This window comes from Zingiber officinale, chromosome 6B (assembly GCF_018446385.1).
Source record: "Zingiber officinale cultivar Zhangliang chromosome 6B, Zo_v1.1, whole genome shotgun sequence".
In the NCBI taxonomy this organism is placed as follows: Eukaryota; Viridiplantae; Streptophyta; class Magnoliopsida; order Zingiberales; family Zingiberaceae; genus Zingiber; species Zingiber officinale.
In genome coordinates this window covers 92,378,518-92,403,935 of record NC_055996.1, presented here as the reverse complement: position 1 = coordinate 92,403,935, position 25,418 = coordinate 92,378,518, and the positions used below count along the sequence as shown (strand labels likewise).

At 35.2% G+C, this 25,418-nt stretch overlaps 1 protein-coding gene across 1 annotated transcript; it reads right to left on the bottom strand.

The window, feature by feature from the left end:
* LOC121993191 (separase-like) lies at positions 1 to 23,969 on the bottom strand. The gene is made up of 27 exons (XM_042547883.1): positions 23,168 to 23,969; positions 22,914 to 23,088; positions 22,724 to 22,831; positions 21,604 to 21,738; positions 21,085 to 21,524; positions 20,819 to 20,933; positions 20,608 to 20,733; positions 16,868 to 17,161; positions 16,678 to 16,797; positions 16,372 to 16,593; positions 16,182 to 16,292; positions 15,911 to 16,057; positions 15,427 to 15,798; positions 15,245 to 15,334; positions 14,018 to 14,275; positions 13,816 to 13,939; positions 12,893 to 13,726; positions 12,515 to 12,755; positions 12,320 to 12,422; positions 11,995 to 12,165; positions 2,958 to 3,013; positions 2,632 to 2,861; positions 2,298 to 2,544; positions 1,674 to 2,070; positions 1,142 to 1,381; positions 870 to 957; positions 1 to 800 (listed from the first exon to the last, which is right to left on the bottom strand). Exons 1-27 carry the CDS (start codon positions 23,923 to 23,925, stop codon positions 277 to 279), a joined length of 6,726 nt encoding a protein of 2,241 aa, XP_042403817.1. The 5' UTR covers positions 23,926 to 23,969; the 3' UTR covers positions 1 to 276.
* Positions 23,970 to 25,418: the final 1,449 nt, after the last annotated feature.

The following is a 25,418-nucleotide window of genomic DNA, read 5'->3' as shown; positions in this document are numbered from 1 at the left end:
CATTTGTTAGCAATTTATATATATGTGAAGAAAAAAAAAAACTCAATCCCACATCCTTTGACATTTATGGGAAGAGGCATCGGCACATTCTGTACAACTCGATAAACGATGATAAAAATACAACAGACGTTTGAAAAATTCAAAGCGTACATAAAAAATTTTAGGATCTGCCTAACTATCAAAACCAAGGTGACTCGAGAAATAAGCCCTTGTTTAGAATTGGGAGCATTCATGAAAGAACTCCATGCAGCTGAAATCATACCTCATGATGGTTAGTTAACTTTCTGGCTGCAATTTCTTCCAAATGACTGTGGGTACTCCATAACAAACAGGAGCTGCTCCAATTAGCATCGGGAGTCGGCATGACTCTCGTGCTTGGCTCATGAAGGACACTATCCTGTTCCTCCTGCAACCTTGCTTACTAGCTGATAAATTCTGCAAATTTTCATTGGCCTGTTTCCTTCTAGTCTTTACAGAGGTGGTGGTCACCTCTTTGTTTATGTTCATGCAACTCAACCCTTTCACTAATTGGCCATCCCTTGTGCAATTGTCAAGAGGTTCTGAATCTTTGAGCAGCCATGAATTCAGCAAGGCCTTCCCAAACCGATCAATATCTTTATCCGTTACATCCCAAAGGTTTGCAATGACACAAGGGGAACCGCCTAACAGGTAGGATAGGGGCGCACCTTGCGGAGCATAACACCCTTTATGAACGAGTGCCCCACTGCTGCAGCCCATAAGAACAGAGGCAGCACAATGATCTAACTTCCGAATTTCTTTTTCAGGCATATATTGTGTTCCTGCACCATACATAAATGTTTTAGACTCAAGTTGTTAAAAAGATTGAAAATAGTCTCAAGTCAACTTACCACTTCCATGACCAAAATACAGGAAGAGATCACGATTTTGCAAGGCGAAACTCAGTTCTTTAACAGTAGGAGTTACTCCAGCTTTACCCTGTAGGAATTTAGTTGGATAAGAAAATTATCATATGAACAAATCATAAGGTGGTAGTAATGAAAGCAATTTAGGTGAGGTCATCAAGACCTTTAGTAATGCAATTCCATTTTACAAGATAAGTTTCACATTGTAGATTCATATACAATTACCAAAAAAACTGATATAAGATTTCAAGAGTCACCTCCCATTCTTGGCTTTTGAACCATTGCTCAAATTCCACTTGTGTATCATTTAGATCTCCACTTGGGTTTAACAAATAGTAAGCATTAACAGGGTCGACAGCAGGGATGATGGTGCCAAATGCCTCATCCTTTTTGTGATGAGAACAGCTTTTGTCAAGTGTTGCAAAGATACTGCCAATGGATGGCATGCGATAAACCTCCTGGTTCCTTAAAATTGGTATGTTCTCCCATGGCAGCATCTGTGGTAATAATAAACAAACGATGATAAGATAAAATAATTAGTTCTTCAATGAATCATATGATGAAAAAGGTTGAATTTAAAAGTCTACTGAAGAGTGTTAAAATAGTAACCTTTCATGAATGGCAAATGAAGACAATGGGCATCTAAAATGCATGTATTCAACACAAGACTGCAAATTGAACTAAGATTCGGAAGTTGAATTTGGCAAATTTTCATAACATTGCAGAGTAATATTCAGATTAACTTGAAAATAATTTCAAGTTGGAAATAACATGACTGAGATGCCTCACCTGAACATCAGAATCCAGCACTAGAATCACTGGTTCTCTGTCAACATGTTCTCCATATTCAGTAAGCATCTCCCTAACCAAATCATGAATGAAATTGATTGCAGTTTCTGTCTCAGGAGCTGCAGGAAATACTCTAAATCTCTCTTGACCACAGCAGGCACCTCGGCCAAAATAGCCATTGTATAATAATAACTGATGGATGCATGATTCTGCATCAATTATTGACTTTGAACCACCAATGATAGAGCTAATCAAACTATAATTTATTCCATGTTTACTATGGGATTTTAGAGCATTGATTAATTTGTTAATCCTTCTGTCAGTATTCCAAAAAATTGATGAATGCTCACCCAGAAGCAAGCAACCCCAGGGTCCCAACCATGATGTTTCGATGTTTCTGTTCAAAATTAAATAAAAAAAGATCAGTTTAGTTTGAATTTTGATAAATATAGAAATGCAAATCCTGATATCTCATAAAAACTAAATTAAAATGTAAAAAAAAAAAAAAATCCGAACTAATCTTGCAAGATGTGAAAGAATATAATGCACAGGATGCACGATAATCAACCCCAATAAAAAAGTAGCAAATAGAATTAGGCAAACCATATCATATCAGCATCTTACCTAAGCAATTTGTTTAAACAGTTGTCAAGTCTGATTCTCTGAGACCACCAAGTAGCAAATTTTGTTTGTGTATCAGCTGGTGAAAAGGTTGAATTAAATAGAAAAAGAAAGTTCTCTTCCAAAAGCTTTCTAAAAGATGGTAATACACAATCTACAACAGAGTAATCCCATGGGCAACTCCATTGTTTGGCAGATTCTATATCAGCACCACTGAATTTTTGGCATGAAATGCCAACATCAAGTTGGTCTGATGGAAGAAAAATAAGATGATTCAGCATTTAAAAAATAAATAAAAGAACTGTTAATGTTAGTAGTTTCATTTGAAAAATATTACCTTCTTCAATGAGATTCACAGGCAGTAACATAACAACAGGTTGATTGTTAGCAACTAGTCTTGATACAAGTATCCAAGCAGGAAAAAAAGAAGGCAGAAGTAGCATTTCACCAATGAGGTTAGTATAATCTCCTCCAAGCATGCTTATACAAATTATAGGAATATTAGGGAGGCTCTTGAAGAAACCACATACATGTTCTTCAAGATCTTCAAGACATTCTGGAAAAAGTCTAAAAGCAAAAGAGATATATCAAAGAGAGAAGATATTATAACCATGTCAGTGTTGGTGTAGATGCATAATAGGTTGTTGCAAAAATATCACAAACCTGAGGACTTTGGATAATTCTGCAGTATCATCCATCATATTAGCATCAGAAAACACCTAAAAACATACAATATGCATTTATAATAGTTAATCCATAAGTAGTAAAAAACCATTACTATCCTGTAGTGAACTGGCAAAGGAACAGGTTTACTATGTTTACACATTTAATTAATTTAGTTCACTGAGTTGTCATGCCTGAAAATGTGATGGATTAAAAAGGTTGTCCTTGGAAATACAAATTTGGAAATTAAATTCTGATCTCCATGTGTCTGTATAATTTGAGATAGTTCCTTAAAGATCTTTCACAAATTATATCTAATTCTAGCAATAGGTGTGAAACATGTAGATCAGAAGTAAAAACAATCATATCTTTCTATGTATGGATGTCTTAGATTAGATAGAGAAAGCAATCCACAATTATCCTTGAAATGATATTGCCACCTCACAAAACATGAGTATAGCGTTGTGCACTTGTGTATGAAAAAAAAAATATCTCTTCGAGAAACAAAAAAAAAAATGGTAAATGTCCTAGTCCAATCTGTTAGAAATAATTCTTTATTTCTTATTAATGCACATATGTATGATTTATTTCTCTAATCAATTGCTCATCTGTCTTGATTTATAACATGATTAAATAACCACAATTATTATTAATGGTTGCATTTATATTGGTCAATGAAGAGACAATTCCCTTCATATTCATGCAAATGAATTTAAAGAAGATGAAAAGATTATTCTCATATTCATGCAATATGAGAATAAACATATTGCATTAAGAGACAATTGAATGTATACATTGATGGAATGTGTAAATTAAAGGTCACAAAATGGTCCTCCCTCTACTCTATATATAGACCTTTGCTCCATCAAAGAGGCTATGAAAGTAGAGAGGTCAAGAGGGAGAAACACAATTGTCTAAGGGGTTCTAGTTTCTTCATACTTGAAGGTCATCATGAGCCAAGGTATGTTTTACTTTTAAGTATCATATTGTGAATATCATCTAGTTCAAAACCTTGGGCATTAAGGAATATGCAATAACTTAATTTACATATGCATATTCACATTCATGAAGATATATATTAGACTTACATGTGGTATTAGAGCACAAGTTAAGAACTTATGATTTTCCATTAAAGAATATTTTTCTCTCTTGATCGATTATGTGTTAAAAATATTTTATGTTTTCTTCTTGATTTACATGTACAAATATGAACATGTAATTATGAATGTTCTTGACATGTATGATAACTTTAATTGAGAAAGCTTATATGATTGCACATGTCGAGTAATTATGCAAAAAGAATTTTGAGACTAAAAGTTATGTATGTTTTGATATCTCAACTTTCTAATGGACATAATGTATTAAGCATGTTACACTTATTGTGTTTGATTAGATCTTTGTATACTTTCTAATGTATTCATTCATTAGAAATAAATGACTATGATCATCACATATTTAGTTACGAATGTTTTCTTCCTTTGAGTTTGATTATGTTTAGATCTCTATACACATGATTATTATGTTTACTGATGTTTTATGTTTGAGTTTGATGGATCATAAAGTTAAAATTAAACAAATATGAACTTTTAAATGATTATTGTCATTATTATTTAATTTAATATCTATATTATGCATAATTTGTTAGTCACCAAAGTGGCCAAATTAAAAAGTTTTAGACATTAATTAAATAATGTTAAATTATTCATGAGTATGTGATGCTATAAGATGATATGATGAAATTACTCAACTCTTATCATGAATAATCTAAAGTTCACTGATTATAAAATAATTAAGAATCACCCAAAGGTTGATTACTTTATTTTATGATCATGGATATAATTGTGGTTAATTTATATGTTTTATTAGATATGTTTAGTATATCCAAAGATAATAAACATGTTTGATTAGAGCATATATAATTACCTCTTATATAAAATTTTATTTAAGCATCGATTATGTGTGTGTATTGTAGCATCACTCAAAGGAGAACTTCAATATGCATTTAAAGTTCATATGAATGCTATCTGAATTTTATATTATGATTTATGAATCAAAGCATTGAAGTATGAGCATTCTATATAATTTTGCAGCATCAACAACTGTTGCTCTTCATTCGCAAGCCTCGTCTATTACAAAGTTCAATGGACTTAATTTTTCTGAATGGAGTGAACAAATCTAGTTCCATTTAGGTGTTTTGGATCTTGATTTGACACTTCTTACAGATAAGCGGATAAGCCTATTGCACTTACTAATACTAGTAGCACTGAACAAGTATCTTTCCATAAAGTTTGGGAAAGATCAAATAGATTTAACTTGATGTTTATACGAATGACTGTAGCAGACATCATTAAGCCAACAATCCTTAAAAATGATGATGCTAAAGAATTTATAAAATTTGTAGAAAATTTATCTCAATCTGAGTCTACTGATAAGTCACTTTGTGGGACATTAATGGGTATGTTGACCACCATGAAGTTTGATGGCTCTCGTACCATGCACGATCATATCACTCAAATGATGAATACTGCAACAAGACTGAATTCCATGGGAATGAAATTGAGCGAGAGCTTCTTTGTGCAATTTATTATAAACTCCTTGCCTCTTGAGTATGGCCCATTCCAAATCGATTATAATACTATAAAGGATAAATGGAATGTGGCAGAATAGCAAACTATGCTTATTCAAGAGGAAGCAAGACTTAAGAAACAAAGAGTTCACTCAATTAATTTCATGAGCCATTTTAATACCAGAAAGAAGTTGGGGAAGAAAAATACAAAGGACAATAATGAACACTTAAAGTTAAATGTGTCATCTGTCCAAAACCAAAAGAAGGGACAAAAGAATGAAAAGTGTCATTTTTGTCACAAGCCTGTATACTTTCAGAAAGATTGCCAAAAACGAAAGGCTTAGTTCGAAAAGAAAGGTAAGCCCAGTGCTTTTGTATGTTTTGAATCAAATTTGGCAAAAGTTTCTTATAATACATGGTGGATTGATTATGGTTGTACTACTCATGTTTCAAATACGATGCAAAGATTCCTTACGATCCAAACCATAAAGCCAAATGAAAAGTTTATCTTAATGGGAAATCGAGTTAAAGCACTGGTTAAAGTTGTTGGAACTTATGGTTTGATCGTTTGATTTTAGACACTGATATCATTTAGATCTTTTTCAAACTCTTTATGTTCCTTCTGTTAGTAGAAATTTAATTTCTTTATCAAAACTTTATATAGTTGGATACTTTGAAAATGGATATTTCAGTTTGTTTAAGAATAACCACTCATTGGTTCCGGTGTTCTTTGTAATGGCTTATACAAATTAAAGCTTAATAATTTGTTTGTTGAGACTCTATTGACCTTGCATCATAATGTTGGAACAAAACATGATCTAGTGGATGAAAGCTTAGCTTACTTGTGGCATAAACGTTTGGGCTATATATCCAAAGAACGGTTACAAAGATTAATAAAGAATGAAATCCTTCATGATTTGAATTTTACTGATCTTGATATCTGTGCGGATTGTATTAAGGGAAAACATACAAAGCACACAATTAAGAAAATAGCTACAAGAAGCACACAACTTTTAGAAATTATACATAACGATATATGTGGACCTTTTGATGTTCCATCTCTTTGTGGAGACAAATATTTCATGACCTTTATCGATGTTTATTTACATTATGGTTATGTCTATTTGTTGCATGAAAAATTTCAATCAATGAATATCTTAGATGTATTTATTAATGAGGTTGAGAGATAATTAGACAAAAAAAGTAAAGATTATCAAATCTAATAGGGATGGTGAATATTATGATAAGTATGATAACTCAGGACAGTATCTTAGTCCATTTGCTAAATATTTAGAACATGACATTTGTGCTCAATACACAATGCCTGAGACATCACAACAAAATGGTGTTGTAGAAAGGCGTAATCATACTCTAATGGATATGGCTAGGAGCAGTGTTGCACGGATACGGATACGGGTATCGTATTGGATACGACACGGATACGGGGATACGAAAAATTTTAAAAATATAGGACACGATACGGCTAGGATACGACGATTATTTAAAAATAAAAAATATTATATATATATATATATATATATTGTATTAAAAATTAAAAATCCTATAATAGAAAATCATGTTCATATTAAATCAACCATAATATCCATTACAAACAAAAAGTAAACATAACAAAATGCAATACACCAAATACATCTTAAATAAACAAGTAAAACTGTAAAAAAAAATCAAACATCCATATCGGGCAGAAATAACAATTAAGAAATAAGAAGCAACGCAGGGGACTGGGGAGCCTATTGTTAAACTTACCAGAAATCGTACCAAAATCAAAAACAAATTCGTGATCTCAACAGAAAAAACTAAAAACTAAACTTACCACTTTACCAGAAAGAGGGCACTGGGCAGAAAGAGGGCAGCGACGGGAGACAGTGGGCTGTTGCGAGCAACGACGGGAGACAGTGAGCAGCGTCGGGCTGCTGCTGGCTTCTGCGAGGGCAGCTGTTGAGCAGGCGACGGCGCGACGCCTGCCTTTTGCAAGCAGCGGCGGCGACGCTGGCTTCTGTTGAGCAGAGAGGCGACGCTGGCTGCTGGGCTTCTGCGAGCAGCGGCGAATTGCTGCTGGTTCTGCGAGCAGTGGAGCTGTGGCGGACTTCTTCGAGCAGCAACAGGCGACGCGGCGAAAGCACAGGGGAGATGGTCGCGTCTCGCGGCGTGAAACAATTTGTCGCGATGGAGAAAAGGAATCGGGAGTGGGGAGAGTTCCTCATAATTTTATTATTTTTCATTTTTACCTTCGAAATTTTTAATTTTGTTACAATTGTGCCCAAACATGTCCGGAAACGTGTCTCATCTGTGTCCTAGCCGTGTCTGGCTGGTCAAACTTGAAAAAAGTCAACGACACGGTTTTTGCCGTGTCCGACACGCGTATTTGCGTGTCGTGTCCGTGTCCGACACACCCAAAAATTTTTTTTTTAGGGGTATCCGTGCTACATAGGCTAGGAGTATGTTAAGTTATTCTCCTTTACCCTTATCATTGTGGATGTATGCTTTGAAAACTGCTATGTCTTTGTTAAATAAGGTTCCTAGTAAGGCAGTTCCAAAAACTCCTTTTGAACCGGAAGGAACCTACTTTAAAACACCTACATATTTGGGATTGCCCAGTGAAAGTAAGAATTTACAATACACATGAAAAGAAACTGGACTAAAAACAACTAGTGGATTTTACATTGGTTATTTAGAAAAGTCTAAAGGGTATAGATTTTATTGTCCTAATCATTCTACGAAAATTGTTGAAACTGAGAATGCTAGGTTCATTGAGAATGGAGAAACTAGTAGGAGTGTTAAACCACATGATGTGAAAATTCAAGAAGTTAGGGTACAAATACCTTTCCCCATTACTTCTTCTCAAGTTGTTGTTCTTATGGTTGTTGGACATTTTAACAACCTACAAGAACAACAAATGAATGATCAAATATTCCATGTTGTTGTTCACAATGAACCTAATATTGATGAACCACAACCAATACCATTAAGAAGGTCTGAAAGCGAAAGAAGATAAGCTATTCCGAATGATTATGTAGTTTATCTACAAGAATCAGAATTTGACTCAAGTATTGAATAAGATTCAATTTCATTTTCACAAGCCATGGAAAGTGTTAATTTTTCGATGTGGTTTGACGCCATGATTGAAGAATTGAAATCAATGGGTCACAATAAAGTTTGGGATCTTGTTGAATATCCTGAAGGGTCAAAGACAGTTGGATGTAAATGGGTTTTTAAGACCAAACATGACTCTAATGGCAATATTGAACAATACAAGGCTAGACTTGTTGACAAAAATTTTACTTAGAAAAATAGTGTCGACTATAAAGAGACCTTTTCTCCTGTCTCAAAAAAGGACTCACAAAGAATTATTATGGCAATGATAGCTCATTATGATTTAGAGCTACATCAAATGGATGTGAAAACTGTCTTTTTGAATGGGGATTTAGATGAAATTGTTTATATGGACCAACATAAAGGAAAAGGATACATAGTATGTAAGCTTAAGAAGTCAATATACGGACTTAAACAAGCTTCCCAACAATAGTATCTTAAGTCCAATGATACTATAGTTTCCTTTGGATTTAAGGAAAACACCGTAGATCAGTGTATATATCTAAAGGTAAGTGGGAGTAAGTTTATTTTTGTGATTCTATATATTGATGATATCTTGTTTGCTTCTAATGATCTTGGTTTAGTACATGAGACCAAGAAATTTCTATAGGAGAACTTTGAAATGAAAGATATAGGTGAGGCATCCTATGTGATAGGAATTGAAATATTCCGTGATAGATCACAAGGAATGTTAGGGTTGTCTCAAAAATCATATATTACTAAAATTCTAGAGAAATTTAGAATGGAAAAATGTTCTTCAAGTATTGTACCAATTCAGAAAGGTGATAAATTGAAACTTATGCAATGCCTAAAGAATGAATTAGAACGCAAACAAATAAAACAAATTCCTTATGCATCTATCGTTGGAAGCTTAATGTATGCTCAAACTTGTACCAGACCAACCATCAATTTTGTTGTTGGAATGATGGGCAAGTATCAAAGTAATCTAGGACTGGATCATTAGAAAGTTGCAAAAAAAGTTTTGCGATATTTACAAGGGACGAAAGAATACATGCTCACTTATAGGAGATCCGATCATCTTGAGGTGATAGGATACTTAGATTTAGATTTTGCTAGATGATTGGATGCTACAAAATCCACATTTGGCTATTTGTTCCTATATTAGCTAGAGGAGCAATTTCATGGAAAAGTGTGAAGCAGTCAATCATTGCTGCTTCAACTATCGAAGCTAAGTTTGTGGCATGCTTTGAGGCCACCATTCATGGATTATGGTCGCGGAACTTCATTTTAGGACTTGGAATAGTCGATAGTATTGGCAAGCCTAGGGTTGTGCAAAAAAATCGGAAAATAAAAAATCGGACCAGAACCGGTAGCTTACCTATTCTGGTTTAACAGTTAACCGATTTTAACTGATTTCGGTTAACTGGTTTTTACCGATTTACTGGTCCGGTTTTCGATTTAGGATTTTTTTTTTTTTTTTTACCAATAAACTAGTTAACCGATAGACCGGTTAACCAATAAACTAGTCCTATTATTATTTATAAAATTAATTATATATAATATATTATATATATTGGGAAATTTTTAAAAAGGTAGTGAAAATCTTATAATAAATAAAGATTGTGTAACTTTTGTAAAGTTTTAATATGGGCATAAGCATTTAAAATCAAAGGACTAATAAGTATTTTATTAAACTTTAGAGTTAACTACTAGTATTAGTTAATTTGAGTGAAGAATTATTTTTTTATGTGAAAAAAAGCCCACTAACCTACTTACCTAGGCCCGCCCTTTTCTATTACCGGTTCTCGATTGGAACTGGTTAATCGACCGGAACCGGTTCAACGGGAACAGGTTCAACCGAAACTAGTAGAACTGATAAGAATATCGATCAGTTAACCGATTCTATACAAAATATGGTAAACCAGAATTAAGTGGAACCGATTAATCGATTAACTGACCAGTTGAACATGCCTAGACAAGCAGCTGAAAATTTATTGTGATAATGCGACGACAGTCTTCTTTTCTAAGAACGACAAGTATTCAAAAGGTACTAAACACATGGAAATAAAATACTTTGTCGTTAAAGATGTTCAGAAACAAAGAGTGTCAATTGAGCACATTAACACCAACCTTATGATTGTGGATCCATTAACGAAAGGATTGCCACCAAAGACATTTAATGAACATGTCATAAGGATGAGCATTATGGAAAATTGTTAATAACTCCATAATTAAATTTATGCTCTTTTGTATTTGACTCTCTGAGCTCTTTGAATGTTGTTTTTGATACATTAATACATCCTGTTTTTCTATGTTAGTGTATATACATGAATGAATTATGTAATTATTAACAGAATTTGTCTCTAATAAGAATATTATGGATGGATCATTATGTTATGCCTCATTTTAGTTCATGTTAAGCATAGAACTAATATTGTGATACATGGAAGGAAGTATGTCGAACTAATGATGTACAACCACTATGATCCTTATTAGTTTTTGCTTAATGATGATTTATAATTTTGACCAATTTAAGAAAGAATTTAACTTACATATTGTGCATTATATTCAAAGTGAATAAAGTCATATAGGCAAGTGAGAAAATGTTAGAAATAATTCTTTATTTCTTATTAATGCCCATATGTTTGATTTATTTCTCTAATCAATTGCTCATATGTCTTGATTTTATTACATGATTAAATAGCCACAATTATTATTAATGGTTACATTTATATTGGTCAATGAAGAGAGAATTCTCTTCATATTCATGCAAATGAATTTAAAAGAAGATGAAAAGATTATAGACCTTTGCTCTATCAAAAAGGCTAAGAAAGTACAGAGGTCAAGAGGGAGAAACACAATTGTCTAAGGGGTTCTAGTTTCTTCATACTTGAAGGTCATCATGAGCCTAGATATGTTTTACTTTTAAGTATCATATTGTGAAAATCATCTAGTTCAAAAGCTTGGGCATTAAGGAATATGAAATAACTTAATTTACATATGCATATTCACATTCATGAAGATATATGTTAGACTTACACAATCATCCAATCCACAGACAGGATAACCTATATAAGATGTACTAATCTTGAACTAGAGGGAACCTTTTAATGGGATGGCCAATATGACTTCACACCTGAGTCAAGACACATGGCAACATGCTATGGTACTCTGCAATTAAGTAACATTATGCAATAGTGAAGCCACAGTCCTACAATGACATGAAAATTTGGTAGTTAAACCAAGAATAAATTATGCATACAAAACGTTATCGTTAAAAATTAAGTTTACATAAATGATTGGCAAAATGTTGTGTTTGTAATTTGATAACAAAGAAGATTACTAGAAAAGCAAGCAGATAGAAATGTTAGGAATTACAAAGAATTAACAACAGACCTTGAGAGGCTGACTGCCGAAATATTGACTGTCCACATTTGTACCAATTGAAGCTTGGTGGAAATATGCAGCCCAATGGTTTAAAGAGAGAGATTTTTCAGTTTGCACAGGTAATGAAACAGAGCAATCGATTGTGGAGAATAGAAACATCAAAGACAGCAGACGAGAGACCTGCATTATAAATGGGAACCAAAAGAAATGCTGCTAAGTAACTGCTTGATCAGTGATGAGCTGCTTATTGCCTATGCAAAATTGGAAATGTCACAGAAATCAATGAATAGAATATCAAAATTTATTCATATTAGAAAGAAGTATGATTTGTAACCTTGTGAAAAAGCAAGGGATTTTCACGGCAGAGTATGAAAGCATTAAGTAACCAAGTACATATAGTTGTCATCTGGATCTTGGAGAAACTGCAACAATTGGTCCTGCAAAGAAGAAAATGACAATCATGTCATCTTCTCAAGTAATTAATTATATCAAATAAGGAAACTTATATACTTTTGTAGGGCCAAATGACCTGGGATTCTCTGATGTACAATTCTTCAAACAAAACCAACTCATGTTGTACAACACTGCTGCACGTTCCATGCGAAAGAAATCACCAAAAGTCTCATCCATAAGAAGGTGAATTAAGCTGGGATCAGATGTTCCATAGAACCTAAGAGATTTCCAATTGAACATCACAGAAATGCAACGACCAAAGACTTCATGCACTTCATTATTTTCATGCTTTCCAGAGTGAGTACCAAGACATTTTGCTAAACAAAAAAGACAAACAAATAAGGGAGTTAGTTACATCAATACCTGATAGAAAAATTAGCATCATGGAAACCTTAGAAGAATATCTTAAGACGGAACAGTATTTTAGTCATGACATAATACCAAAGTCCAATACCTATCTTGATGAGAAGTATTGTTGTGAGATGCCGACTATAAGATTCCCACTTCAGATAAAGAATATCCTGCATGAATCCAGTTTCCACTACTTGGAGAATGAGGCACCTCCAACATTTTATTTGGTTGCATCCACATTCTTCACTTCCACAAGCAGCTTCAGAACTCTTATAGTGTCCTTTTGATAGTTTAAGCCCAAGAGTAACAGACTCATTGCAATTGGTAGATGTATTCACAACATTAATAGTTTGGGCAGTAGAACGGTTTCTTCTTGGTTTAGTATGATGGCTGAGATCCTTCTCTGAGGATTTAAATGACTTTTTAGAAGTTTTCTTGACTTCTTTGGCATGCGATTTTAACCCTGAATTGTCCAAAAGCCTTAGCTTATCAGATTCCTCTCTACCTTGTCCTGAATTGGGAACATTTGTATGGCTACTCAGTGAAAGGCAGATACTGCAAACAGGTAGTTTTACTCCCTTGTTAGTTGAGCACATTTTAGTGTGATGTTGAGCTGAATTTCTGGCTTCTCCAATTATATAAGTTCCTGGCTTCTGATAGATGTTAATATAAGTCCTAACAGAAGCCTGTTCCAGTTTTTCAATAGCTGATCTATACAAGCCTAGTGCATCAGGCAAACTTCCAGAGTACTCGGTTTGCATTCTTTTGGAGATGTTGTTTCTAGATAAATCACCAGCTTGCATGTCAATCATAACCTCAAAAGTCATTTTACAACGCTCGCATGAGATCATGTGGTGATAGTCCACAACTAGTTTTTTGGCATAGTTAATCTCATTTGCAGCCATGTCCCAGCACTGTTTCCTACAGTATAATTGACCTGGCAAATACAGGATCAAGAAATTTGCTTCAGCCAGTAAAAAAATGATAAATTCAAGCAATAATAGGGAAGATAATTAAGTAAAATACCTAAATATATTGTGAAAGTAATTGCAAGGACTGGGAAGCCTCTTAAATAGGATATTTCTTTTCCTATTCGAAAAAGATGTTCTGCCTCAGCACCATTTCCGGTTGATTCACAGATAATGCCAACCTGAGGATGCAAGTTTATGAAGCATGACCACTAAAAATGAATAATAAAATATCATTAACAGAATAACAAATTATGAACCTGCAATGTGCTTTCAAGGTAGCACCTAAGAACACCCCATACACTAGGAAAAGAATCAATTGAATTGCCTGACTTATTAGCACCCGGCCAAGCATCTGTAATAGCATTGCCCACTGCCTCAAGGCATATACGATCATTTGTAGACTGAGTAGCTTGATCAAGCTTGGTTTTTGCAGACTGTTCAGTAACTTTATAAATAAATTTCCTCCTAAATAATTTGTCCCTCAGACATAATGCCTTTCTCGCGTACAAAAGAGCCTAAGCATCACAACATCATAAGATATTTAAGGATATACAACAACAACCGAACCTTATCCCACTAGGTGGGATCGGTTATATGGATATTTAAGGATATAGCAAAACAAAATAAAGTGCGATACAAAATGAAGAATTCTATTATGTACGGGTGAATTATGGCATCCTAGTAAAATAGAAAAAGGAAAACTATTAGACTACAGGAAAATGAGAGCTTTACTCAATGCTTAGCTGTGAATAGAAAATACTTAAGATAGATTATCACTTCTATCTGCAACCAACTCATCCATTAAAGGAATTATCTACAAATCACTTTTTGTGTTGTAATGTATCATTAAAGTTCTGATCGAGGGTCAAGACCTCAATCCAGTGGCGTGACTGGAATGGTCAGTATTTGTGCATGGACGAACAGTACATTGTGTCTGTGTTAACTCATGATGATGTAGGTACAAAGAAAAAGAAAGAGTATATGAGGTGCTAGAGGGTGGTGAGAAGAAAGACAAGGGAGCCTTTCTGTCATCGTCCAGCATGCTTGGACAATGATGATCTGGAGAAATTGACAAACACTTGAGTCAACCACCCTGCCAAATGCCTATTCAACTCCATATTGAGGAAACTGACTCGTCAAAATAGCTAACAGAAGCACCTCAAGGACTCATCCATTTTCAGCTTATAAAGTTGCATCCATGACCCAACTTGAACCCAGTACAAGCAGCACATAGTGAAACCTCAATGGCTCAATCTATGATTCAAGTTACAAAACCATCTCTAAAATTGAACTCTTCAGTAGACCGCACACTCTGGCATCGTCATTTCAAGTCAACACGCAAGACCCCTATTGATCATATTTAAAAAAATTAAGAAACAACAAATTTCAAACACAGATCTGCACCATGTTAGATATTCATATCCTAGTCTGACTATCACTACAAGACATGAAGAGTTAAGTAAGAAAGACAACGTGTATATTACCTGAATGAATCTTCCATTGGAGAAAAGCCTTTCAGACAAGTCATAGTAAAGATATGAAGCCATGAAAGTAGATTCACTGGTCAAAGGAACCTAAAAGGCAAAAAAGGATCAATTGATGGTAAAGAGTTTATCAATAATAATAACCAAAATACAGTTTCAGTCATTTCAAAAATGTAACTCACCTTTGAGATTAGAGATGATGCAACCTTTTCAACCTCTTGAATGCTCATTGTAGCACCAAAAGGCATGGAGATAGAACTCCCTCTTGGTTCAGAGAAATGAGAATCTGTTGGCAATAACTTCTGCAGAAATGTGCAGAGTGTTGGCTGATCACCTTTCATGCAACTTATCCAATAATCCAAAGAGTTGGCATTTGAATCATACATCTCTGAGATACTGAAAACAAACCCTTCATGAATTGGACAGCGACAAAGAGAATGGTTTAGCCTTCTGTTAGTCCATAGCATGGTAATACACTGCTCCAATGGTACATTCTTCGACAAGCAGAATTTGATTATCAATTTGCATATCTCAATTTGGAATTTCAGGCAACCCTGAAGAGTAATGTGAACATAGTAAAATATGCTGTTCATAAAATATACCAGAAAATTGAAAGGAAAGACAGTTGGGAAGGAATAAATTCATCAAAATGTTTTAGTAGTTTACCTTTAATGAAAGCAAATCAACTATAGAGCATAAGATAGGTAAACTATCAGCTAATGGACACTCATAATTGTTGCCTGTTGAAGGAGAACCTTCAATATTGATGCCCGACCACAAACTCAATGCACACTGAACATTATCAAGAATTACCTGCCTCAGACAAAGAAGAGTCAGAAAGAAAAAATAAAGAAATAAATTTCCAATTATTATTGCTTTTGCACAAATAATAGAACTACAACTATTGCTTAATTCAAAGGAAAGTTGGAACTCTTACATCCGAGTCTTGATTGGCCTCCTGAGCACATTGTGCATACAAGAGGTATGTGAGAGCCAACTGATGAGCAACTAAAGCAGCAACTTGAGAAGCTTCACCATATGTGAATCTCTTTTACAATGAGATGACACACTTTAATTAATTTAACATATTAAAACTAGATGATGAAAATTGTAACCAAGAAACTTACAAGTAATGACACTGCTTCAGAAAGGCATTCAAGACATTTGTTTATGCCTTCTGTTCCAAGAGCTCTTAAACCCTTTCCTTTCCTAACTAGAATTCTTGATTTTTGCAAGTTGTAATCTTTTGATGTATACACATAATTCAACAAAAGGTCCATAATCTTCAATTCCATTTTTTGGCACAGATTTGGATTGTGAGATTTGAACAGTTCATAAGCAATAAGTTCCTACAAGAATGCAAACCACAAGATCATAAAATTTTGTTAAAGGAAAACAAAGCATCAACTTAAAAGGAAACTAGGTGTGCCAACCTGTTCAAGGATTTTGCCTATTATTTTCTTTGACCAATTCAAGTCACAGTCGAGAAGCAAGTAATAGAGAATTGGAGCATTATCCACTTCATGTACCTCCTTAAATTCTTCACAAAGGATCTGAACTTAAAAGGTCAATATTTAAGTAAATTATAAAAAGATAAGAATTATCCAATAACCCTGTTGTTACCTTAACCCATTGATGCATCAAGTTTGATAAGCCAGTGTCATTTAGAGCCTCATCAGCAGCAGAGAATTCATATAAACTCTTAACAATAATGCCTTTTATGTTTACTCTACCATATTTATGAAGAAATCCAATTATCTTCGAAATACGTGCCAATGCATCATTAATGGCATCTTTATAACCATCTTCATCAATATTATCACTATGGAGTTTCTTTGAATTCAACGAGTGCAAACTACAAGTAAACCTCACATATTTCCATATAATTTCAAGGCACAGCTGAAATGCTTTAGATGCCTGAAAAGAAAAGAAGACTTGTGAACAGAACATGTTTGAATCACTATCAGAAGCATTGAATATATCAATAACAAAAGCAGAAAGAAAAATGACAAAATGGCAACAATAAAGCAGAAAAAAAAATATTTCAAAAGCTAAGAAATGTTTCAATTACTATCAAGTAATTGCTAATTAAACATACCAAAAATAGAAACAGAATAGAAAATAGAAACAATATAGTGGAAAACCTTTTGTTTAGCTTGATCTCGTGTTGTGCCCTGCAATTAGAGGGTTTCCATATGGACATATCTTTCATGATTACTAAGGTATACAGTTGATCTACTCTTTTAAATAATTCAATGCTTAATGTTGCTATCCTGCAAGGAAAAATGGATGTGAAGTATGCTAACGGCTCTGCATGGCAATTTCCTCCTAATCCAATGGAGGATCCAATATCCGATCCAAATGGAGGTGGGTAAGCAAGGACTATCGATATCCGATCTGAATACTCGATTAAATAATACATATATTAAAGAAAATTTTCTTTTCTCAAAATTCACTAACTATTTTTGTTGATGTTAGGAGTAGGCTATATAGATATTTAATTTATTATATATATATATATATATATATATATGGATATGAGAACATTGGATATGGAATCCAACCCAAACCTGATCTGTTATCATCCCTGATCCAATACTTAGTGTAAGTACCCCAAATTGATTTTGATGTGAGCAACCAAGTCAAGTTAGACCCTATTGTGTTTGATGTCTTCTGTCTAAGTGTGCAGAAACTTAAAAACACAAGAAGTCGAACGGAAGACGCGGCTAGCGAGGAGGATAATACAGGAAACGAGTCGACGAGCTTGGTGCATTCGAGGGGCGAGGTGCTGCGGAAAAGAACACTGATGGATGAGAAGGACATGCGCGATGTTAGAGGGATGAGAAGCCGGGGAGGAAGCCTACTCGAAGAGAAGGTCGGAGTTGGATTCAAGTGAGCTCAACTCCAATTGACCTAAGCATCACCCATGCAAAGAAAGGACTTTGGAGCTGCCAGCCCAGAGTGAAGGCGCCTCCAAGGGTTTTGAAGGCGCCTCAATCGCCAACAGTGGGATTGCTACTTTCGGGACCCGAGGCACCTCGAAAGAACACGAAGGCTCCTTAGAGGAACACGAAGGCGCCTAGGAGGAACATGAAGACGCCCTCGCGCATGTTCGAAGGAAGGCGCCCTCCTCCTTAGAGGTGCCTCTGAGTGATGAATATCAACAGATACTTTATCCCATGAGGTTATAAAAAGCCCCCGATGCTAAGAATGAAAACAACAATCACTGTATTTAATTACCTAGCTATTCCTATGCTTTTAAAGTGTGTAAAAGGCTTCTCTACCTTCAACGAAGGAGATCTTTAGTAGGACTGTAAACGAGCGGAGCCGAGCCGAGCTTAAAATGAACCAAGCTTTTGAAATGAGTGTTCAAGCTTGGCTTGGTTTATTTTTTATAAGCTTGAACTTGTTTGAAACTTGGCTTGATCTTGGTTCATTTAGATGTTATCAAGCTCTCAATTCAAGCTTGGCTTGAGCTTGGTTCGAGCTTAGCTTGAGCTTGGTTCGAGCTTAGTTCGTTTAGATGTTATCAAGCTCTCAATTCAAGGTTGTTTGATTGTTTGAAACTTTTAGTTGTTTGATTGGTTATTGAGCTTGATAATTTAAATTTATTTATTTTATTTTATTTTATTTTATTGTTTATTTATCATATTGAAAAGAGTTTTATTAATGAATATGGTTCGTGAACATTGTTCATGAACGTTGTTCACGAACGTTAACGAGCTGAACACATATATGTTCAAGCTTGTTTGTTTAGCCTAACGAGTTGTTCAAGTTTGTTTGTTTAATTAATCTTATGTATATTGAACGAACATAAACAAGCTCTTACTAAGCCGAATACCAAGCTTGTTCACAAACGCTTAATTCATTTACAACCCTAATCTTTAGTAAGCTTTCAACCGCCTTGAATTATCAACCTCCTCAGTTGTAAACCAAGTAAAATTTTTGAGCCTCTTTATTTTATATTGATTATTTTAATTGTTTAATTAATTTAATTATCCTTGCTAAACAAAAACAAGAGATTTGACTAACTTATTTTTAGGAATATTCACCCTCCCTCTAGCCGGCCTAATGCAGACCTACACTTAGTTGCTACGGTTTTGTCTAATTGATCAATTGATTATCTGATGAATAATTTGTATGACCGTATATGGCTGACTTGAGCAAAGTGAATAGACGGAGTGCCTAATTATCGATGCTAGACCCTAAACACAATCACAAATACATGTTTGCATGTCTTCAGTCTTCTTCAAAATTCAAACTAGCTGCCTTGTGCAATTTTGATTTGGATCACCTACCTTTGAGTCCTCTCAATCTGAGCTATCCAATCTCAAGTCCAATCATCTCGATCTAAGCAACCTACCCTCAAGCTCGATCACCAAATCAAGTCAGCATAACTAACCTTGTGTGTACTTAATGCACTAATCATAAAATATAACCCAATAATGCAATCCTTTGTCAAACATCAAATCCTATAATCAACCTTGATCACAAGAGAGGAAACAACACAATCACTATTGGAACAAACCCTTCCTAATGGTATTTTGTAATCTAAATTAATTACTACGATATTATAGTTTCAATCTCTTTAATAAAAACACCAAACCTCAATCAAGTCTAGAATTTCAAACAAAACAATTATAAGAAAATAACTACTGTGACAATTAAGCTTTCAAGAATTCGTGACCATTGTTGTGCCACTAAATTGTTTGTTAAAGACTTCACATAAAATAGCCATATAGTATACATGGGTTGAAATGTCATTCCGTGCCGTCCGGCACGGACAATTTTTACTCTTCCGTCGGATGGCCAAAATCGGCACAGGAGACGTCCCTGTCTCGGCGATACCGGAGGAAACGCAGGACGCCTTCGACACTAAAGACGTCGCGCGCGATGCCTTCTACGGCGCCTAAAGCATCTGGCGACCTTATCGACGTCGCCAGATGCTTCCGACGTCGCTGGATGCCAAATATCAACAAATAACATTTAGTCAACAAATAACATTTAGTCAACAAATAACATGTAGTCAATTCCACTTCATGCTTTGCCACATCTTCAATCAAATGAAAAGAAGTACAAGACAACACAATAAGGAGAATTAGAAATTACGATGGTGTTTGATTAAATGACTGGAATGACTATGGATATAGGTCTGATAATAAGGTGGAATGAGAATGGAAATTGAAATGAAACCTCCTAGTTATATGGGTTTAGTTGATTCCCATAAATCTATAAATCATTCCTAAATTGTCATTTCCAAACTCACAATCCAAACACTATCTTTTACTATCATTCCATTCCCTCTTCCCAAACCCATCAACCAAACAACCCCTACATAAATAAAGATACTAAAGACGTAATACCTTCTCCAGCAATCCACTATTGTAGCATACAGCTCCAACATTATTTATTGATGAAATAAGAAACTTCAGCTCTTGCATTTCTATCCTTGTACTTGAAATGATATCATTTATAACTAGTAAACTTTTCTGAAATTAACATAAAGTGTGAATTAGTAAATAACAAGAAAAAAACAAAAAACCTCAAATTTGGCATCTAATTATCAAAAATAACCTCGTAACTTTTGTCAGCTATAAGGGAGATTTTGAAAGCTGATAATGCAATTTGAAGTAGTGTTCCTTGGCTTTCCACTAACCTCTGTTCAATGCTCTTAAACATGACACTGCATCTACAAGTTCATTAGCCAATATCAAAACCCAAAAAAGGATTTCATAAATAAAGCATGCTTAACAAACAATCAAATGAATTGCTTGGAATAGCATCCATAAATAATATGAATGCAGATTGAACACCTGAGAAATTTTTCTTCATAACCATACCTAGTAGAATCAAGGAACAAATCACAAATTTGATGTAATGCCTTCTGGAGATAATTTAATCCATCAGAATCCAGAAGAGGTTCTTGTGCAGAAGCAATTCTTTTCCAAACTATGCTCACAAATTCCACCATTTGCTTGCAAGGAAACTCTAAAGCATCAATGTATGAAATGAATGAGACTTTTCCATGTGTTTGCATACAAGAATTACTCAGGCCAGATTTTGAAGAAGACAAAAAACCATTACTTGTGTCTTCTATCTCACTACTAAAGTCCATCCCATCTTTATGGTTTATAATATCAAAGTTGGCTAATTTTTCCAATATAAAAGACAAGTTTTGCAAATCAACTCCATTTGCACTTTGATTAGCCTGAATACAACTAAACTTGAAGTGCAAACCAATAGCATAAAGAGTTAAAATTGATGTGAGAGGAAGTGACACCTGAGAAAAGCAAATACATCATTTCACTAAGCAAAGGATGAATTGACGACTACAAAAAAAATAAACAAAGTGTATGTACCTGACATATATCTCCACCTCCTTGACATAATAATTCTGCAACACTTCTGCACGTATCTAAATTGGAAATGCAAATTCGGCGAGCAAAATGTGATACAAATTCAAGAAACTCATCTGAAGCATTCAGTAAATTAACCTAAACAAGGTGTGAAAAGTGAATGCACATAGAATAGTTTTGAAGGAAACAAAATACTAAAAAGCTACTGGAAGAATATAGGTTACAAAATACCTATGATTCTGCAAAAAGTTCTATAGTAATTTCTCAATATGTTACTTGTGTATAAAATTCTCTTTTGACAAGAAGATGATTGACATCAAGTGGATGTTATCATTTAAGCAACAGGAGCTATGGCAAGCACTGATGTGCAGTAGCTAGACTGTCTCTAAAGGAGTAAGCATTATCAACTTTACTAATGTACTTGCAATCAGCAGATAATATGGCAAAGAATCATTGACGATTTACTTGCTAATTATTTCCCCTCTCTTGTTCTTTGTATTGATTGGTACCAACCTATTTTAGCACATGTCAACTACGACTAGCATAGTATGCACGGCACCTCACAAGTATCAATGTAACAGTAGCTAAAACCACAATGTTCTTTTCTATATTCTAGGACACTATCTCAAACTACTACCATATTAAAAGATTGATACTGCAGAACCATAGAGGATTGCGACTATGCATGATTTTCAAAATCAGTCAATTAGGATAAGAATTTCCAACTATCTGATCTTTTTCAAGAAATCAAGCCTCCAACACAAATGAGTCCAATTAAAATTTAGAGTCAAACTGATATTGACTGAAAGTTAGTAGTAATTCATGAGCAAATACAATAGAAAATAGTAGAATAAATGCTAAATTCAGGATGCACAAGAGTTACAGAAACAGATTCAAATTTGGCATTTAAAGATAAATAATTTGTTTTTCATAGAAATAAGACCTAAGACAATTTTATTTAATCAAAAATTGATGTGTAATAGCATTAGCAAATGAACATAACACAGTTAGGCAGCTTTGGTTGGCTTAATATGATTTTTTTTCACAATGATTCCAAACAGATTGGTTTTACGAAGACAATAGTTGGTCAATCAAATAAGTCAAAAGGATTAAAGAAAACCACCTTGCAGCTGCATAAAATGGATTGCAATGCTAATCTAAGAATATCGAGCAAAAGAGAGCTTCCATCATCCCATTGCAAGTCAACAGATGAAGATACTTTTCCCATTCTCTGTTAATTAAATATCCAAAAGATCAGCATCCATTAAAACTAGCTACTGTTGCACATATTTAGACTTCATATTACAGCATACTTTATAAAAGTGATCTATCGGGGAAGACTTTGCACATTCCTTCAATGTCCTCAGGCAGAAATGACGCACCATGTCTCCTTTAAAGAGTCTGTATTCTTCGAGTAAAAAAAGTGAACACCTGCACATAATGTCAAGCAAATTCTGGAATCTCCGGAGTCCTTCTGGATTTAAAAACCTGCATGTGTCACTTTTCATTTTATTTGATTATTGTTTGGATAGGTAATCAGTGATAAGCAATTGTCCAGAACAAGTACCGAAGCCAAGGCTGAACTTGATCAATCAAGGCTAAAATCCTATCATATGTCACCTCCTTCAGATTTTTACTCTTGTACGATGAGCCCACAAGAACGGTAATGACTGTGATAACCAGTGTGGTGACATCCGGATCATCAGTTCCAACGAGGGCCGGATCAGGTAAATAGCAACCAGGACTGGAAAATTTTCCTTTGCGCGATTTGGGAACCGGTGCAGCCTCAACAAGAACCGACCTTAGGTTCTCTAGAAGCGCTAAAGCTTCTTCTTCAGCTTCGGCGTACCTCTCCCATGCTTCCAACGAGAAGACTAGATGGCCTTTCTGGAGGTGAATTGAGTAAGCTTTGCCGGCAAGGCAAGGACCAATGCAAGCCAAGCAGTCGAACAGAAGGCGGTACACTCCGAGCAGCTCGGCCGCAATCTGATCGTCGACAGTAGAACTTAGCGTTTTGGGGCTCTTTCGGAGTAACGATGGCAGGATTTTGAGGGCTTGGCAGAGGAAGGGGAGGAATCGTTTCGCAAGGAGGCGGATCGCCATGGGGTCGGGCACTGACGCTTTCTTCTTACCGCCTCTCTTCTTGGGAGCGGCGGCGGTGGCACCGGCCTTCGTGGGTGCAGCTGCGTTAGGGTTTTGGGAATGGAGAGGGATGAAGTCGCCGAAGGGGAGGAGGAATGAGGCGAACCGATCGTAGATTCCAGCGCGGACGAGGCCATGAAGAGACTCGAGAAGAACGGAAGCGGCGTCCGCATCGGCGGCCATCGGCGATGCGAATCGAGTGTGGCCGGGATGGGGAGCAGAGCGGAGTGAGGAGGAAGCCTCGAGGAAAAGGGAATAGGAATTTCAATTATACGCGGGAAAATTAGACCGCCATTTTAGAAACTTTTCGACTAACTCGGGTCGGTTCAATTATCGGACCGTCTGACACAAACTTCTCAATTAAGGCGGTTTGGCTAAGTATTGAACCGGGCACGGTTGAGAATAGGACAATATATAAAGATTAAAAAGATAAAATTAAACTCGGTTTTTTACCCAAAGAAGCGGACATGTTTTCATATTTCCCAAAATAAATATCTTAATTTTTAAATTAACAAAAAGAGCACCAAGATATTCTCTTTCTATCTCTCCCGCCAACCTCCTAAATCTCCTCCCCTTCGATGCCATTTTCCAATACATCCGAACCACAATTTAAGATTTATAAATCAAAAGCCGCTCCTTTTGGTTTGAATGCACGTCGCCTCATCATAGGTCTCATTTTAACTCTCTCTTTCATCTTTATATTTTTATATTGACAACTTCAACACGAACATCTTCTTGCTTTCTCATATTTTCCCTTGCATTTATGAGTCAGATTGCAATAGAGTAACTAGAGAGCTTGTGTTTTGTCATAAGGCATTAAAGAAATATTAAAGAGTGTTACTTCAAAGGATTACTGTTTTGAATAAAATCAGCATTCTAGGTCAAATTTCAAATAAGACTACATTTGGTAGAATAAGAGAGATACAGTTTAATTATGTACGTATAGTATTTCCTAAAAATTTGTTTGTAATATCAAGAAAGACTAGCATGTTATTCTTTAATCAAATCCATAAAAGTTTGACATCATAAATACCTTCACCTCGTTCAACCATTCCTATTATTATAAATTGTAATTTTGTTGATATCCAAAAACCCGAGTAAGTCTATCAGTGGTTTTCGGTCAAAATTCACTGATGAACCTAGAGATGTCAGATTGCACCCAAATTAATTCCCGTGGCTTTTTCATGCACTAAGGACTCTAACAGTGCCGTCTATTATTGATTTAGATCTCTCCGGAGTTGATATAATGTTACGATAAATTTCAGTCATAACGTGAGTCTAATATTTTCCATATCAGACCCAACGTGGGCTTGATCTCATATCAAGCCCACGGTGGGTTTGATATGAGAATATATCAGGCCCGCGATGAGCCTGATATGAGAAAATATATCATGTTAGGACCTTCAGATGGCTAGAGAGGGGGGGTGTGAATAGCCTCCACTAAAAACTCAATTAATTCCTCACAAAAATTTGTTAGCACAGTGGAAATAAGCAAAAGGAAAACTGATGCAAGGAAAAGAAATAACCCACCACTAACACAGCAAGGATGTACGAGGTTCGGGGATAACTTGCCCCTACTCCTCGGCGTGTCCGTAAGGTGGACGATCCCTTGATCTTTCGGTAGATCACACCCCGGACAAATTCCGGCTAAGTATTTCTCCTTCTCGGTGGAGTAA

What these genes read in the sequence shown, in the direction of transcription:
- LOC121993191 (XM_042547883.1), bottom strand. Translation starts at nt 23,925, where the DNA reads ATGGCCGCCGATGCGGACGCCGCTTCCGTTCTTCTCGAGTCTCTTCAT. An exon ending in ACCTTGAAAGCACATTGCAG is followed by an intron (nt 13,940 to 14,017) that starts GTTCATAATTTG and finishes TTGCATCCTCAG; the next exon opens with GTTGGCATTATCTGTGAATC. An exon ending in ATCCCTTGCTTTTTCACAAG is followed by an intron (nt 12,166 to 12,319) that starts GTTACAAATCAT and finishes TTTATAATGCAG; the next exon opens with GTCTCTCGTCTGCTGTCTTT.